The sequence below is a fragment of the Rhinopithecus roxellana genome, chromosome 6, assembly GCF_007565055.1.
Source record: "Rhinopithecus roxellana isolate Shanxi Qingling chromosome 6, ASM756505v1, whole genome shotgun sequence".
Lineage (NCBI taxonomy): Eukaryota > Metazoa > Chordata > Mammalia > Primates > Cercopithecidae > Rhinopithecus > Rhinopithecus roxellana.
In genome coordinates, this window is record NC_044554.1 from 76,334,727 (window position 1) to 76,352,492 (window position 17,766).

The window sequence follows — 17,766 nt, forward strand, 5'->3', positions numbered from 1 at the left end:
TTACTCTTATTTTTACAAAATACATGAAGGCATACAAGCGTATAAACATGCAGGAAGAACAGAATATACGCAGGGAGAGCAAAGGGTGTGCACTGAAAAGAGCAAAAGTAAACTGAGGAAAATGACTGAAGTATACTCAGTGGGCAGCCAGGAAGTGAAGGGTCGGGCCATTTCACTGGCAGCCGCTGACATGCTTCCGTAGGCAACATGTGGTCAATGCCAGCCCGAGGAGATAGTAGGTGGCCCATTAATTTCAACAGTGACTCCAAGAAGAGAGCTCGCCTCAGTACACAGGTGAATACTATTTCAATACATTTTAGGTAAGAATGAGGCCAGGTGCTGTCTGGTCCTCAGAAATTCACATTCTGTAAAACCAGGTGCTTCTAAAGTAGTTCCAAATGAGTATAGATCTCGGGAACACAATTTGTAACATGATTCAAATGCCCACTCCTAGGAATTTACTTAAGAAAACACTGGATACATGTGCAAACACAGAGGTAAAAGGGACTGCTAATTTTCATTTTGATTAAAATAAAAAATAATGGGAAATAACCTAAATGCCTCAGCAACTGAGAACGGTTGACTAAGTTATTACATATCCATTTAACGGACTATTCAGCAGCCATAAACATGATGGTCCAGCAGTACATTTACTGACAGAGAATATGCACAATGTATTGTTGAGTAGAAAAGCAAGTAAGAAAAGAACATGTTAGGATGATCTACTTCTGTTAACAATGTTTATTTATATGATTAATCTCACTAACTGGAGAGATATATATTAAATAGTTAACAGTGGCTTCTCAAGGTAATGAGGTTTTAGAGTACATGAATTATTTTTATCGTACTTATTAGCATTTCCTAATTTATATACAATGACCATATGTTAACTATGCTGTTAAAATTACATAAAAATAACAACCTCAAAGGCAAAGTGTTTAAATGACTAGGAATGCAACAGCAGCTTGGCATATTCTACACCGATCTATTCTTGTTGTCTCCAAAATGATAATTTCTGAGTGTCTTGGACACATTAAAAAGATGACTAGGAATAGGGAATGCTATGACATCAAACACTTGAGTGTTGTTGGACAGGATTATATATTCTTTAACACTGATATACAGTTGCAAAATTGGAATAAACTTTATGTCAGGCTTTGTAAATATTTTAAAATACAATTTAGTCAATGTCTCCCCATCCTGCAAAAATACATTAAGACCACCTTTGATTTCCACCTGTGAAATAAACTCAGGCAAACACAAAAAAAGTTGCTATTTCTTTTAGTTTTTCTCTTGAAAGGCAAAATATAATAAAGATTTATCTAGGCCAACCATGGTGGCTGATGCTTATAATCCCAGCACTTTGGGAGGCTGAGGCAGGAGGAGTGCTTGACCCCAGGAGTTTAAGGTCAGCCCAGGCAAGAAAGTGAGACCTCATCTCTACAAAGAAAAAAATTAACTGGGTATGGTGATGCACATCAGTAAACCTAGCTAGTTGGGAGGCTGAGACAGGAGCCTGGGAGGTTTAGGCTGCAGTGAGCCATGATCAAGCCACTCTACTCAGCCTAGGCAACAGAGTAAGACATGTCTCAAAGATTTATCTTACATTATTTCCCCTTAAACAAATGTTGTTCTCTTCTTTTCCTGTGAATATAATACCTTCACTAATATAAAGAAATCAAGAAAATTAAGAAATGCAATTTTTTAGGTCATCATGTATAAATGAAGATATGAACTTTGTATTCAAGCTGCATATATATGTTCTACAATTATGGAGTAGCAGAATAAAGTAATTGCAAGAAGCAACGCTTCAACCATTCTCCATTCATAGACAGTTATCTGCTGTACCTTGTTTTCCTCCCTGCAAGATATATATTTAAAATATATTTACTGGTTAAATTTGCATTTGTATTAATCTGATTTCCAATATTAGGAAACAGACATTCTTTTACATTTTGTCTATACTAGATTACACTGATTTATAAATTTAGCTGCAGATAGAAATAGTGGGAAGGCATGTGGTGAGAGTTATAACTTCTATGTAATGCACAGAATATTAGCTGGCCCATAGCTATGAATTTAATGCTCTTTACGATGCTATTAAATACTATTACAATAAAAATACTTATCTAAAATATCTAAAACCAGCACAAATAGCTTTAATCTATAAATAATGTTTTAAAACCATTGGGAAAAAAACAAATAATTTAGATTACTTCTAAGAAGTTGGTTGTAGGGGAATATGCAACACATCTTCACTAAGATGTGCATAAAAATATCTCACATTAAATATAGATTCCGTTTTTGTTTGTGGTATTTCACAAAAGGCAGAGTGCAAATATACAGAAACAATAATAAAGAAAGACTTCCGGCTTAAAATGTTTTAGAGTTCATGGGTTTTGATTATTGGTAAAAAGGCTGATAAAAATCTGAACCAAAGTTTTGTATATAATGTCTTAGTCAAAGACTCAAAACATATATATCAAAGTTAAGTTCTAGAGATTGTTTAGGGACATCCTATAGTACATTAAATTATTAAATGATAATCACAAATAACATTAGGATCATAGTTAAAGAATGTAGTTTAAAGGCATCTCCTTTATTATAAGTACATTTTATATTACTTGATGGATGAATTGTTTTAGAAATATGTTAGCATTAAAATGTAAATGAAATTAGCTCACAGATATTTTTCCAAAACACTTTTGAAGAAAGAGATGTTCAAAATCTTATCGTTATTGCTAAATGTGGAGCAACACTCCACTTGAAAGCTGTGAAGGAAATCTGCACATATTATTGAAACTTTCCAAATTCAAAACTAACTAACAATGTTTCAAGATCAACTTTATGAACTGGTTCTAAAAAGTGGCAAAATATCTACTATAGCTTTGTTTGGTCATAGGATATAGTAAAGCACTACAAAGTAATCATCATTTCCACTTATATATATATTTTAAGAGAGATGCTACTTTATGCCCTTTATGAAGTTCTAAAGTATTCTTTTAGGTGGGAAAATGCTGTAAAGTTGGGAGATGTGTAACAATTATTTAATAGAGAAAGAATATTAAATAAGCATTATCATTAGGTCTTTTGTTTGCTTGTTTTTGAAGGCAGTCTCCCTCTGTCATCTAAACTGGAGAGCAGTGGCGTGGACTTGGCTCACTGTAGCTTCAACCTCCCGGGCTTAAGTAATCCTCCTCCCTCAGCATCCCATGCAGCTGGGACCACAAGCACATGCCATCATGCCCAGCTAATTTTGGTATATATCTATATCTATATCTATATATCATGCCCAGCTAATTTTGGTATATATCTATATCTATATCTATCTATAGCAAATATCTAGCTATATACCAAATATATATATTAGAGATCGCATCTCACTATGTTGCCCAGGCTGCTCTTGAACCCCTGGACCCAAGCAATCCTCCCACCTTGGTCTCCCAAAGTGCTGGAATTACAGGTGTGAGCCACTGCACCCAGCTGTCATTAGGTCTTAATAGAACTTGAGTATATACAAAAGCAATCCATTTTCCTTAAAATTTTCATATGGTTTAGAGTGGAATCTTCAGTTTCATTTAATAAAAACGGTACAGCAATAGCCTATTTAAATGCTTAAATGCATCTGAATACATTAAATACTGTGAAGCAAGAAGACCACTTGGAGACTTTCAGTAACTTTACATGGCTTTGTTTTGTGGTCTTTCAATGATCCGATGTTGCATCTCTTCTAGTTAGTGAATAAAATTATAAGGCTTCCTTAACTGGTCATTAACCTTCTAATCACATCCATCATTCTAAGAGAGCATGCAGTGACAAAGCTGTGAAAAGATGACAGAGGATTCCAGGGGCTAGGTTTGACCTCCCATGTGGGGGAATGGCCTGTCTCCCCTGAGACACTTGCCAGGAACATGAAATCACATATGTGCATTTTCCTTCACAAGTGGTCTGACACTTAACTAACTGATTCTCCTTTAAGTCCATTTATTCCATGATCTTGCCATTCCACACAGTCTCTTGACTCTGGGGTTTACCCAGCAGGCCAATTTTGCCTCCAGATTTCTAAGCAATCATAAGGCACAGATATGAAGCAAACGTAATATAAACAGTATAATATAGCCACAACATAGACTGTGAAAACAGCCGTTCACATTTCCAGTTTCCTCTGTCTATCTCATTTCATCTTCTACCTTGGATATCATTACATTAATATTTAACATATCCACACTCTACTGTGGGGTTGAATAAACTAAGGAAGGCAGTTAATTCCTAATGTGGGACATCTGTCTGAGAGGAGGTGGTCACAGCAGCCTGAAGATAATGAAGGATATTGCCTTAACAGAGCCTGGCACAAGTCATCAGTTGTCATGAACACAGTGTACGTGAGAAGGAAGTCATCCAGGAGGGTCTCTGCAAAGAAAAAAAAAAAAAAAATACAAGTAAGCAAAGAGGTGGATAAGAAGAGCAGCTGCTTTCCAGGCCCCAGAACCATGTGCATGGCAGAAATATGATAAATTTTGATGGCTGTGGGAGGGATTAGAATAGGAGAATTTTAGCCACGAAAGACATTATTTATTAAAATTAAGATATGAAAAACTCCTTATATCAAATGCCTCAAGCAGTAAGATACTTTTGTTGCAGAGCTCTCTAAACATACAATTTTGTTATCATCTTGTTTTCTTGAAACCTCATTTATATTTTTATATTTGTGGGTAAAGCTGATATAGAAAACCAATGCGTAAATAATGTGAATTAAAAAATAAATTTTACAAGATTTCTGAGGTGTACACTCAAGTCCTACAGGGAATAAAGCCCTCATGTGTTAATAAATTAAAATTTTTTCCAAAGCCATTTACTTAAGTCTAGGGCAAGAACAATGAATAATAAAACCCAGAAGACATGTATCAGGTTCCAAGGCCATTCACCTTTATCTCTTAAATGCACCTTTAAGAAGTTGGGAGAGTGATGAGTGATTTTCTTAGTCTTGAAGAGAGACAGAACTGAGTCCAGTTAAAATTGGAGAGCAGGTACAATGTATCACAGCATACTTCTTCCTAATTTCTTTTTTCTACCAACCAAATCAGGTTACATTGTTATAATCTTTGTGCTTTGAGTGTTCTTGTAAGAATTAAGTTTGTATACAATATGGAATTGCTAAAGAGGCAAACACTGACCTTCAATGTAATTTCCAGTATAGTACAAAAGATTATTGTTTTCCAGCATTCATGGTTTTTTTGTTTGTTTGTTTGTTTGCTATACAGATTCTGAAAGTAATTGAGTGGTATGAATTAAAATACTATAATCAAAATGCACTTCAAATAAAAGTAGTGATTTGGCAAAGCAGTTTTTGCCATAATAGTCTTTATCTAGTCTCCTTAACTTAAAATTCATTTTACTATATGATTTAATCTTCATGTTTTACATTCCAGACATCACATTTTTAGTTATATAAAACAGTAATAAATTATTAGAGTAATTAGCTTGTGTACGGTTGTTACGGACTGAATGCTTATGTCCTCTGCAACACTCCCACCCCCACCACTTTATATGTTGAAACCTTACCCCCAGTGTGATGTATCAGGAGGGGGTATTTGAGAGGTAATTAGGACTGGATAAGGCCATGAGGGTGGAGCCCTCATGAATGGCATTGCTCTCTTTATAAGAGTCCTGAGAAAGCTCCTTTCCTCTCTCTACCACACAAGGATACGAGGCGACTGTGGTTTATGAACCAGGAAGCAGGTCCTCACCAGACACTGAATCTGCCAGCACCTTGATCTTGGACTCCCCAGTGTCCAGGCTGTGAGATATAAATGTCTGTTGTGTAAGCCTCCCAGGCTATGGTATTTTGTTATAGCAGCTTAAGCTGACTAAGAAATATACTCAATAGTGCTTATGCTCTCCAAGATCTACACCTTATAATGATGATGTGTAAGTAAAAATAATTGCCCAGTATACAGCCCTATAGCTCTACATTGAAGACTGGATGAAAGAAAATCTCCAGAATTTTTAGGAATAACCAGTAATACTTACTTTAAAAGTTAATCAGAAAAACAAGGTTATATTTATGAACACAAAACTCTGATATAAGAGGTTGTGGATGACATCTATAATTCTATATTAGCTGCAGGGCATAACTTATTTCTGCTTGGTTGCAGAATATCAAGGTAATCCTAATCCACATAGGTAAGTGGTTGCAAATGGTAGTTTCTTTAAAAGCTTGCTTTTTAATTGCAAGATGCCCATAATTAAAATGAACCAAGGGTGTTAATGAAGAGTATTAACGGAATTTATCTGAAAGATATTTTATCTATAAGTCATAGTATTCCTTGACAAAATAATAAATTTGACAAATTTTCTTATTTAAAACATGTTTTTAAAAGTCTAAACTTACATTGTTGTATCACACTGCAATATGTTAGCAATCACTAGTCTAACTTACTATTTACTCTATAGCAAAAGCAAATTCCTAAACAGATATACCTGGGCCTTGCTGGGCATAAATGAGAACTAGCACAAAAAAGCTGTGGTAGTGTGCTCGATCCGACAATGTTACATGTATGAGTGGACACGCGCAGCCTGCGTACGCAGAAGAGCCATGGGCCCCCTACTAGAGTCTCTGTTTATGGATGTTTCAAATATATGAACAAGGCACGGGAAGGTTTACTTTACTTGTCTCCAAACAAGTTAACCTGGCAGCTCAAGTTAATCACTGGTCATCCTAATGAGAAATTTGGAATATATAATGCGTGCCTTTCATTACAGTTTTTAAAAACAGTTTCAATTGGCCGGGCGCGGTGGCTCAAGCCTGTAATCCCAGCACTTTGGGAGGCCGAGACGGGTGGATCACGAGGTCAGGAGATCGAGACTATCCTGGCTAACAGGGTGAAACCCCATCTCTACTAAAAAAAAATGCAAAAAACTAGCCGGGCGAGGTGGCGGGCGCCTGTAGTCCCAGCTACTCGGGAGGCTGAGGCAGGAGAATGGCGTAAACCTGGGAGGTGGAGCTTGCAGTGAGCTGAGATCCGGCCACTGCACTTCAGCCTGGGCGACAGAGCGCGACTCCGTCTCAAAAAAAGAAAAAAAAAAAAAAATCAGTTTCAATTAAAATTGATCACCTGCACATTAGCTGGCAACCAAGGATATTTTGGAAATACAATTTGAAAACTATCCCTCTGGGATTCTGTTGAAGAGTAATGTTTACAAATTACAACATTTCTCTGTTAAATGTGATTGATGGAAATCCTCAACCTTTCCTGTCTGATTAGAAATTAAGCTGAATCTGGCCAGGTGTGGTGGCTCACATCTGTAATCCCAGTACTTTGAGAGGCTGAGGTGAGTAGGTCACTTGAGGCCAGCAGCTAGAGACCAGCCTGGCCAACACTGTGAAACCCCATCTCTACTATTAAAAAAAAAAAAAAAGCTGGGTGTAGTGGTGCACGCCTGTAATCCCAGTTACTAAGGAGGCTGAGGTGGGAGGATGGCTTGAACTCAGGAGGTGGAAGTTGCAGTGAGCCAAGATCATGTCACTGCCCTCTAGCCTGTGCAATAGAGTGAGACTCTGTGTCAAAAAAAAAAAAAAAAAAAAAAAAAAAAAAAATTTAGCTGAATCTTCCCAGATACTCAGGAGGCTGAGGTAGGAGGATGGCTTGAACCCAGGTGGCAGAGGCTGCAAGTGAGCCAAGATTATGCCACCACACTTTATTTAGCCTGGGCAACAAAGAAAGAGTTTGTCTCAAAAAAAAAAAAAAAAAAAAAAAACAGTTAAGCTGATTCTTTTGTGCACTCAATGTTAGATACAAGCAGCAAGGACAACAGAGTAGTTTTTTTTGTTTTGTTTTGTTTTTTTGAGACTGTCACCCAGGCTGGAGTGCAGTGGTGCGATCCCGGCTCACCGCAAACTTCGCCTCCCAGGTTCAAGTGATTCTTGTGCCTCAGCCTCCCAAGTAGTTGGGACTATTGGCACGCACCACCATGTCCAGCTAATTTTTGTAGTTTAAGTAGAGATGGGGTTTCACCATATTGGCTGGGGTGGTCTCAAACTCCTGGTCTCAAGTGATCCGCCCACCTCGGCCTCCCAAAGTGCTGGGATTACAGGCGTCAGCCACTGAGCCTGGCCAACAGAGTGGCTTTGAATCCAGTTTAGGGTTTTCAATGGCTCTTGTAGATAGGAGCCACCAGTATGCAGAAACCATTGGGTAACAGCATTGAGAGGGAGTGAGTTGGCATTTACAATGCTGGATGTGACATACAGGTTCAGACTCTTTGGGGTGTTCTTACACTTAGCTGCATTTAATGAGGTTAGAACTATTCTCTAATCAAGAGTTACTCCATTAGTAGCTGAGATTAAAAAGAACACCATTAAACCATTAACTTTGACATAACCAGTCATTCCATTCCAGAACAACCTTAGATAATGAACTATCAGAGTCTGGTTGGATGGTGGCAAACCCATTTGGCATTCAATCCAATTAATCAGCTCACATATGACAATATTTTGTTAAGGGCTTTGACCCAGAAATGCCTATTTTCTCCTAAGCTAATATCATATTTAAAATTCAACAGCATTTACCTAATTATCTCTCCATCATAGAAATATTAATTAAAATAAAAACAATGAGGCTATACAAAAACAGCTCCAGTTGAAGTCCTAATAAATAGTTAAAAATTCTAATGAATAGAACAGATTCCCAATACTCCTAACTCAAATATCTAATTGCCATATTGTTCTAAATTTTTCTATATAAAGAGCTTTCTTTTATTCTTTTCCAGCATTCATGTTTTTTTTTTCTTTGCTCTACAGATTCTGAAAGTAATTGAGTGGTACGAATTAAAATACTATAATCAAAATGATGCACTTCAAATAAAAGTGCATTTTATAATAGCCATGCTTCCAAAAAAGAGGCTGTCCCATTGGTATTTAGAGATATTTTTAGAACCACGATGGTTATATGAATGATCCCCTGAAGACTATTAGCTGACAATAGCCATTTAGAAAGACTAGCAAATCCACTGGCATCCAAATTAAAACACTATAATTATTTATTACACTACATAGTACTTAATAATAATTTAAGACAACAGGCAGAAAAGCATGTTTGTATACATAAAAGTATCTTTCATTTAAACAAATTCATAGCTGTCATATATACTAACATTCTGAATAAAAAAGGTATTCATTTTGATTTCTAACTTTGTGAATACCTAGGCATATTAATATACATATATTAATATGCAAAAACTCTTTCTTTTATATATACATGTGTGTGTGTGTATATATACATATATATATATATATATATATATTTTTTTTTTTTGAGATGGAGTTTCACTCTTGTTGCCTAGGCTGGAGTGCAGTGGTGCGATCTCAGCTCACTGCAACCTCCACCTCCCAGGTTCAAGCGATTCTCTGGCCTCAGCTTCCTGAGTAGTTGGGACTACAGGTGTGCACTACCATGCCCGGCTAATTTTTGTATTTTTGTATTTTTGTATTTTTTAGTAGAGATGGGGGTTTCACCATATTGGCCAGGCCGGTCTCGAACTTCTAACCTCAGGTGATCCGCCTGCCTCAGCCTCCCAAAGTGCTGGGATTATAGACGTGAGCCGCGGTGCCAGTCATTTTCTTTGATATTCTACGCATTAAGTCAATTACTAAATCTAATCCTAATTCTTGGCTTATCACTAAATTTTTGGGACTATCCTCCCCACTCCAAAATAAAATAATACTTTTGTAGTGGCTTTTTGAATACAAGAAACATCCCTGCAAGTAAAAAAGTAACATCTTGATAATCATTGAAATTGGAAGGTAAATACTTTTATACTTTTAACTATTATAAAACTTGAAATAAAATATATATAGAAATGGTTCTGAAATCCATGCATGTAATTAGCTATACTGATGTCATAAAGGACTTTTCCCTATCATCTGCTACTATTTTAATTTGGGGGGGGGCTTTTTTGAGATAGAGTCTCACTCTGTCACCCAGGTTGGAGTGCAGTGGCACGATCTTGGCTCACAGCAACCTCCGCCTCTTGGGTTCAAGCTATTCTCCTGCCTCAGCCTCTGGAGCAACTGGGACTACAGGCACACACCACCACACCTGGCTAATTTTTGTATTTAGTAGAGACGGGGGTTTCACCATGTTGGCCAGGTTGGTGTCTTGAACTCCTGACCTCAGGTGATCTGCCCGCCTCGGGTTCCCAAAGTTCTGGGATTACAGGCATGAGCCACCGTGTCTGGCCTATTTTAATTTTTAAGTCATATAAAAACAATTATCTATTTTTATTTAATTTCATTTGAATGTATTTCTCTTGTATGTACCAATTAAAACATTTTTCTCAGTCTCATTTTAAGTATATGAAGCTCTAAAAATTCCCATTTTATTTCTGCAAAACACAAGTATCCCTAGAGCATCCTAGAGTTGTGACAAGGCAGAATAGTAAGAGGTTTGGTACTGACCATTTTCATGGAGTTCTGTTATATATAAATGTAATCAAATTTAAAAAAACAGATCCAAATGTTACCAAAAGGTCTAAGCTTAATGCTTTCTTTGTAACATTAAAAAAAAAAAAAAAAACCCTGAAGTCTAAAAATCACTAGAAGTATAGTGTTATGTAGGAAAAAATCTAGAAATCTACCTTGGTTATTTTTTTCAACACTCATAAGCAAAATGCACTGCGATAATGAAACCACTCATTTGTTAAAGTGAATTACCAAGAAAGCAAATTAAAAGAATTTGGACAGGAAACTGCCTATAGTAGCCATTTAATCCAAGTATAGTGATGTGAATAGTCAACATTTCTGTATTAACTCATATTTCCTGAAGTACTGTCAGCAGTTTTGTTTCACCTGTATTTCTGCCTCAGATGCAATGGAATTTAAGGCACTCTAAAACATATTCTACTTAACCTTTATTTCAAGAAGCCAAGAGAAAAGCTTTGAACATCAAAGGGCCCATTTCTGGTCCTGAAATGTTACAACTTGCCATTATTTTTTGAGAAGCAGTGCCAAAATGTACCATGTAATTTGATTAAGCACAAATAAATTTTTTTTTCATGTTCAGGTTGGAATAATAGATTAAAGCGCTATGCCATTAAAAGCAATGCTTCTTTCCCTGTGTATCTTAACATTTCTGAAAGTGATATTAATGACCTCAAACACAGCTTTTTACTACAGCTCTTAAATTCACTTCATTCCTGCCAATTCTTACAGTCTCACCATAGCGTTTTGTTTGGCCATTCTAACATAACCAAATCTTGAGATCTAGCTTTATTTTTAGGTATTTGTGGCAGAAAAAAAAATGCTTACTTATTTAATGCTGTTTATACATCAAATCTTAAAAGTCACCCCTTTAAATGACAGGAACTTACTACAGATAGGGCTTGGGGACACTCTTCAAATAATCAAATATGTTTTTAACTTGTAAAATTCAGTTTTAGAATCCTATCATTCCTTCATCAAGAAAGAATGATTTGAATGCAACAGGTATTCTGTTCTTAGCTACACTTACTTCTATTCACTGCCTTTTAAAAATGTTACTAAGAGGAGCATAGAGTAATAAACAGGGGGCTTGTCTGCCTTCTCCAGGCTGCAGCACTCAGAGAAAGGGTGCAGGTCACCCTGGGGCTAAGAGCAGTGAGCAGCCTCATAGCTCCTGTTGTTACATCCCCAATCAGCTGCTCTCAGTGTATAGGTACAATTGCAGCCCATTCATGGCATATGCATGTGTCTGCCAAGTATGCGGGGAAGCTCAGAACAGAAAACAATATAAAGAATACCATAGAATCAGAGAGCTGGAAATCTAATGGGGTAGCCTAAGGCATAGTCCTTAATCTCTCTAGGCCTTACTTAAGTCACCTGTAAAGTGGCCATCGTATCTATATGTAGCAGAGTTATAGAGAAGATTAAATAAGATAGTATATCTAAAGCAACTGGTAGAGAGCCTGGTATACCCTAGGCACTCTAAATAAATACTACCTATTCTTTATTTTTATAAAATAAAATTATTTCAACCTTATCCCAATTCTCCAAGTGCTACCAATCCACCAACAGAAACTGAGTATTGAGAACTATGAATTTCCAAGAAGAATTGGAGGAGGCAAAGGAGAAGCAAATGTGAGCAAAGCAATGGATGTGGGTGGGTCTGTAGCTGAGTCACAAACCTGTGGTCTTGTGACTTGCAGGTCTTGTTTAGTCCCTAGAGATGCTTTCTCGGAGTTGACAAAATTTAAAAGTCAGAAGATCTGGCAACACCAGGGCCACATCTCCTATGGCAACCATGTTCAGAGCCAACTTGCCCACTTTATGCAGGAGGCACTCTCCAGTTCATCACCCTTCTGCTCTGGCAGGCTTCACTCACTCACTCTCACTGCCTGTGGACATGCAAGTTGGTAAGTCTTGGTCTACAGCATAGTTGTATAGTAGTAATAGAAGAGATCACATAGTATAATTGAAAAGTAAAGCTAGAGAAGTAGGTTGGAGGCAATTCCTGAAGGATCTTTGAATGCTAAACTAAGGAGCCTGGGGCTTATTCCACAGGAAAAGGGAAGTGAAGGGAGGTTTTCAAGACCAGAAGTGACAAGAGAGACGTGAGTTAAGCTTGCTTCATCAGGGAAGTCAGACTGGATAAGGGAAGGATAAGGGGAGGGAGGTGAGTTTGCTTTTCAACTTGCTGAGCTTGGGTTCCCCAGGTTACTCTAAGGAAAGCTACTAGGAAAAAATATCAAAGACCAGAGCTTGCCAAAGAGGGTTACAGTTATGATTGTGGGAGCCAGCACCTAAAGAGGATGGCTATGGCCGACACGATTTCTCAGAAAAATAAGCAGCAGTCTAAGGGAGTGGGATATTGAAGTTTAGGTGATGGTAAGGGAAAGATGAGTTAAGGAAGGGGAAGGAAAAGGAGGAGAGAAACAGAATAAAGAGAAATGAACATACATTCAATAGCCTCCTTTCTGTAAACAAACAAGAGACACAAATGTAATAAACCAACAAGAAAGAAAAGGATTGGAAATAAGAGTGTTAAATGCTGCTTGAAGAGGTTTTATCGGGGTCAGGACTCAAAGAGCACTGGATTTGTTATGTGGACAGTCCCTGGTTTGATGACCTTGGAGAGATGCCCCTTGGTCAAGGGTGGGGGCATACTCTAGTTAAAAGGAGCTAAGGATATTCTGATAATCAGTGCTCAGACCATGTATCACACCGTTTTGGTTTTTTTTCCCCCCAAAGACTCCTCTTAAAGTTGTAGAGCTCATTGTTTAGAAAGAGCAGGTGCTCTCACAAGGAGCTGGGATGAAAAATTTCTCAATAATCAATACAATTATCATTTCATTTAACTGCATAGATTATAATGTGGGAATTGTCATGAGCAAGGAGCCTTCAGTACCAATCTGCCAGCATCTACCAACAAAAATTAATATCCAGCTCTAAGATTCACTCGATCCAACATAACTGACCTCTCAGAGTTGCTGCATGGTTGTCTGATTAACATCACACACGTGTACTAAACATACAAGCTGTGTTTCTAAGTGTTTGTCCATTCAGCATTCTTAATTTTCAGGAAACAAAGAAAAATTAATTTAAAGATAATATCCTAATTAGAAGCCTGAGACATGGTTATTATAAGCAAATTAACAGTCATTCTAACAGCTGAATCGACTTAGGACACATGTAATGTTTTTACCTCTCAAGCACCAAAAGGATCTGTATTATCAACTTCTTTCAAAACGTGAAATACATCATCATTCCAAATGTTAATATTAGCATTACATTTCAGAAAAATAACATTTTATTTACTTTTTTTTTCTGATGTATTAGTACGTTCTCATGCTGCTAACAAAGACGTACCAGAGACTGGGTAATCTATAAAGGAAAGAGGTTTAAAGGACTCACAGTTCCACATGGCTCGGAAGGCCTCACAATCATGGCGGGGGAACGAAAGAAGAGCAAAGGCATGTCTTACATGGTGGCAGGCAAAGGAGTGTGTGCAGGGGAACTCCCCTTTATAAAACCATCAGATCTCATGAGACTTATTCACTATCATGAGAACTGCAGGGGAAAGACTTGCCCCATGATTCAATTCCCTCCCACTGGGTCCCTCCCATGACATGCGAGAATTATAGGAGATACAATTCAAGATGAGATTTGGGTGGGGTGGGGACACAGCCAAACCATATCAGCTGGTTAAAAGAAATTCTAGGAATCCTAGACAGACTTATTTTCTTCCAAGTTTAGCAATGCATAGTCAACTGCCTCTTTTAAGACAAAGGATTGGCACGATAGCTAGATTATATTAAAGATAAGAAGATATTCTAGAAAACTAATTTAAAGTAAACACAAGTAAGCACAATTAAGGCTTATTTGTTTGTTTTTGAGATAGAGTCTTGCTCTGTCGCCCAGGCTGGAGTACAGTGGTGCGATCTCGGCTCACTGCAGCTTCCACTTACTCGGTTCAGGCAATTCTCCTGTCTCAGCCTCCTGAACAGCTGGGACTACAGGAGTCCACCACCACACCCAGCTAATTTTTTTCTTTTTTTAGCTGAGGTAGAGTTTCACCATGTTGGTTAGGCTAGTCTCAAACTGCTGACCTCAAATGATCCACCCACCTTGGCCTCCCAAAGTGCTGGGATTATAGGCGTGAGCCACTGCGCCTCGGCAATTAAGCCTCTTTCTAAATAATCTGGCACAGGATCTTACATATGCCGACAATTTTCAGCACAAGAAAATTTAATGTATTGCCTGTATTTAAAAATATTGCTAGGACAAATAAAACAACAGATAAAACAACAGAGGCAGACATGCCTCTGTGTTCTGGTTCCAGAGCTGTCATTAGTGTTCTTTTCAATAACACACAGCTGCTTTCTTTCTCACACAGGTGAAAGGAAGACTTATGTTTTTGGGTCACAGAGAAAGGTTTAGTCAGCAACCATTTACTGAACTTCTGTAACTAAGGGATGACCACTGTGCCCTCTGCCACGGAGAATGGAAAGTTGTTCACAGGGTTTGGGAATCTGATTGGTGAGATAATTAAATGACCACATAAGGTATCCTCCACACCCCAGGCTGGTGTATATTGCACTCCTGTGAATGTCTGGGCAGTCCTCCACACCCCAACCCCTACCCAGCACATGTCATTGGCCTTGTGTCACCTAAGATGTTCCTATCAAGTTGTTTTCCATGTAAGTGCCAGGATGCTGAAGTTCCTTTATTCCTACTCAAATTTTATTTTGTCTTTATTTTCTAGGGAGCCCCAAATTTGTTTGAACCATATCTAACTGGCCATGCACCAGGAAGCCAGAGTGGCTTCAATGGGCAAAGAGAAAAAGTAAGGGAGGAAAATGATAGCGGCCTCGCTAGTTAAACATACCCACAGCAGCCACCCTTTATTGACCACAAACTGTGTGCCAGTACCAATGATAATCACCGAATCATTGCCCAACATCCCACACCTGTTAACACTAAGGGCTTTACCTACATGACCTGTGCCCGTCATATCCACCCTAGAAGGTAGGTTGTACATTGTCTTTTTTGAGATGACAGCACTAAGGCTGAGATGAGTAAAGTGAATAACCACCCAGGGCTCCTCAGCAAGATGATGTCTGAAGGGCCTAAGTCCCAGCCCTGGTTCTTTCATGACACTATGCTCTCCCGAAAGTGTGGACCCAAATAACCCATCTGGTTTATGGGAAAAGAAAATGCAGGAAAGTAACAGAATCTCCAGGTTTGGAAGGGGGAGTAGAGTCATAGACACAAGAAGGTGGTCTTTTATTGGTCTTAAATCACCAAAGATGCCCCTATAAAGTTGTTTTCTAAGTGCCAGGATGCTAGAGTTCCTTTATTCCTACTCAAATTTTACTTTATTTTTTATTTTTTGTGGACACCTGGCCATAGCAAATAGATATGAGATCAGCCCATTTGCTTTTCAAAAGGTACAACTGACAATCACATAGAAAGACTGAAATGGTCCACAAATTCGCAATGCTTTTAAGATTGGCCAATTATACATATTTATAGTTTAAAAAATCGAAATATAAAGGCCAAAACTAAAAAAATTGTTTGCAAAAGGCCAAATCATAAAATTCTTCCCTCCTTTCTAGATAAATTCTCTATATGAAAGATTATACTGAAAAAAACATTTTTCTACTCAACACACCAACTAAGTTTCCCATAATTCAGTTCTGACACTACCTGGAGATAGCACAGACATCACAGACTAGGGGCTCAATCCCACAAGACTGCATCCCACTTTAGATGCCAATCACAAATCTCAGGTTGTCACCTGTACTTCTGACCAATGGGTTGTATATCAGGGTTCTCACAACCACCCTCTGTGGTCTGATAATTGCCTATTAAGGACTCACTAAACTCAGGGAAACATTACTTACACTTACTGTTTTCTTATAAAGGAGATGAAGATGAATGTTCAGGTGAAAAATAGTTACACAGCATGAGTTCTAAAAAAGTCCTGAGCACAGAAGCCTCTGTTTCTGTGGGGTTTGGGTGCACTATCTTTATGGCACATGGATGTGTTCAACGACCTGGAAGCTCTCTGAATTTCATTGTTTAGAGTTTTTACAGAAGCTTCATTAGGTAGGCATGATTGATTAAATCATGGACTACTGGTGATTAAGTCAATCTCCATCTCCCTCCCCTCCCCAGAGGTTGAGGGTTGGGACCAAAAGTTCCATCCCTCTAGTCATGCCTTGTCTTTCTGGCAACCAGCTCTCATCCTGAAGCTACCTAGGGACCCCAGCCACCAGTCATCATATTAGCAAACAAAAAGATTCTCCTATCACTCTAGAGATTCCAAAGGTCTTAGAAACTCTTGTGTTAAGAATAAGGGATTAACACCAAATACTAAAACAAAAGATGCTCCTATCACCTCTATCACTCACGAAATTCCATAGTTTTAAGAGCTCCGTACCAGTGGTAGAGACCAAGTATGTATTTATTATGTCACAATAATAGAATATTATATACAATTAGATACTAAAATCTACTCTTATAAATACAAATTTAATTTGTGCCATTGTTTAACTTCCAAGCCATAATATATGGAATATTTCTTAGTTCATGTTTAATTTCTTTCTTTTTTTTTTTTTTTTTGAGACGGAGTCTGGCTCTGTGGCCCAGGCTGGGGTGCAGTGGCCGGATCTCAGCTCACTGCAAGCTCCGCCTCCCGGGTTTACGCCATTCTCCTGCCTCAGCCTCCCGAGTAGCTGGGACTACAGGCGCCCGCCACCTCGCCCGGCTAGTTTTTTGTAATTTTTAGTAGAGACGGGGTTTCACCATGTTAGCCAGGATGGTCTTGATCTCCTGACCTAGTGATCCGCCCGTCTCAGCCTCCCAAACTGCTAGCATTACAGGCTTGAGCCACCACGCCCAGCTCATGTTTAATTTCTTATATGAAAAATGTTTCTAACAATAACTAGGAAGAATTTGAGAGTGAATGACGTATAATTCTCAAACATGAAATCAATAGCTCAAATCAGACATGAGAAAAGTACTTAAAGCTAACTAAACCTTGCATGCTAAGCATATATAAGATTATTCTAAATATTCACTTCTTGAGGAGGATATAAGAGATAATCCAAATCACTTTACAGACTTTAAAAAAAAAGATTATGTCAGAGGCATTTGAGCCAGAGTGACTCCATCTTGAATAGGAGCTGGGTAAAATAAGGCTGACACCTACTGGGCTGCATTCCCAGAAGGTTAAGGCATCCTATATCACAGGTGAGACAGGAGGTCTGTACAGGGTACAGGCCACAAAG

The 17,766-nt window shown here is 38.1% G+C and overlaps 1 protein-coding gene across 1 annotated transcript in view; it reads right to left on the minus strand.

Moving 5' to 3' along the window:
• Positions 1 to 17,766, minus strand: part of RAPGEF5 (Rap guanine nucleotide exchange factor 5) — a 246,904-nt gene that overhangs the window by 44,107 nt on the left and 185,031 nt on the right. Inside the window, exon 12 of the mRNA XM_030933057.1 lies at positions 4,332 to 4,410. Within this exon, the coding sequence (XP_030788917.1) occupies positions 4,332 to 4,410 (79 nt within the window). The remainder of the gene's footprint in view (positions 1 to 4,331; positions 4,411 to 17,766) is intronic.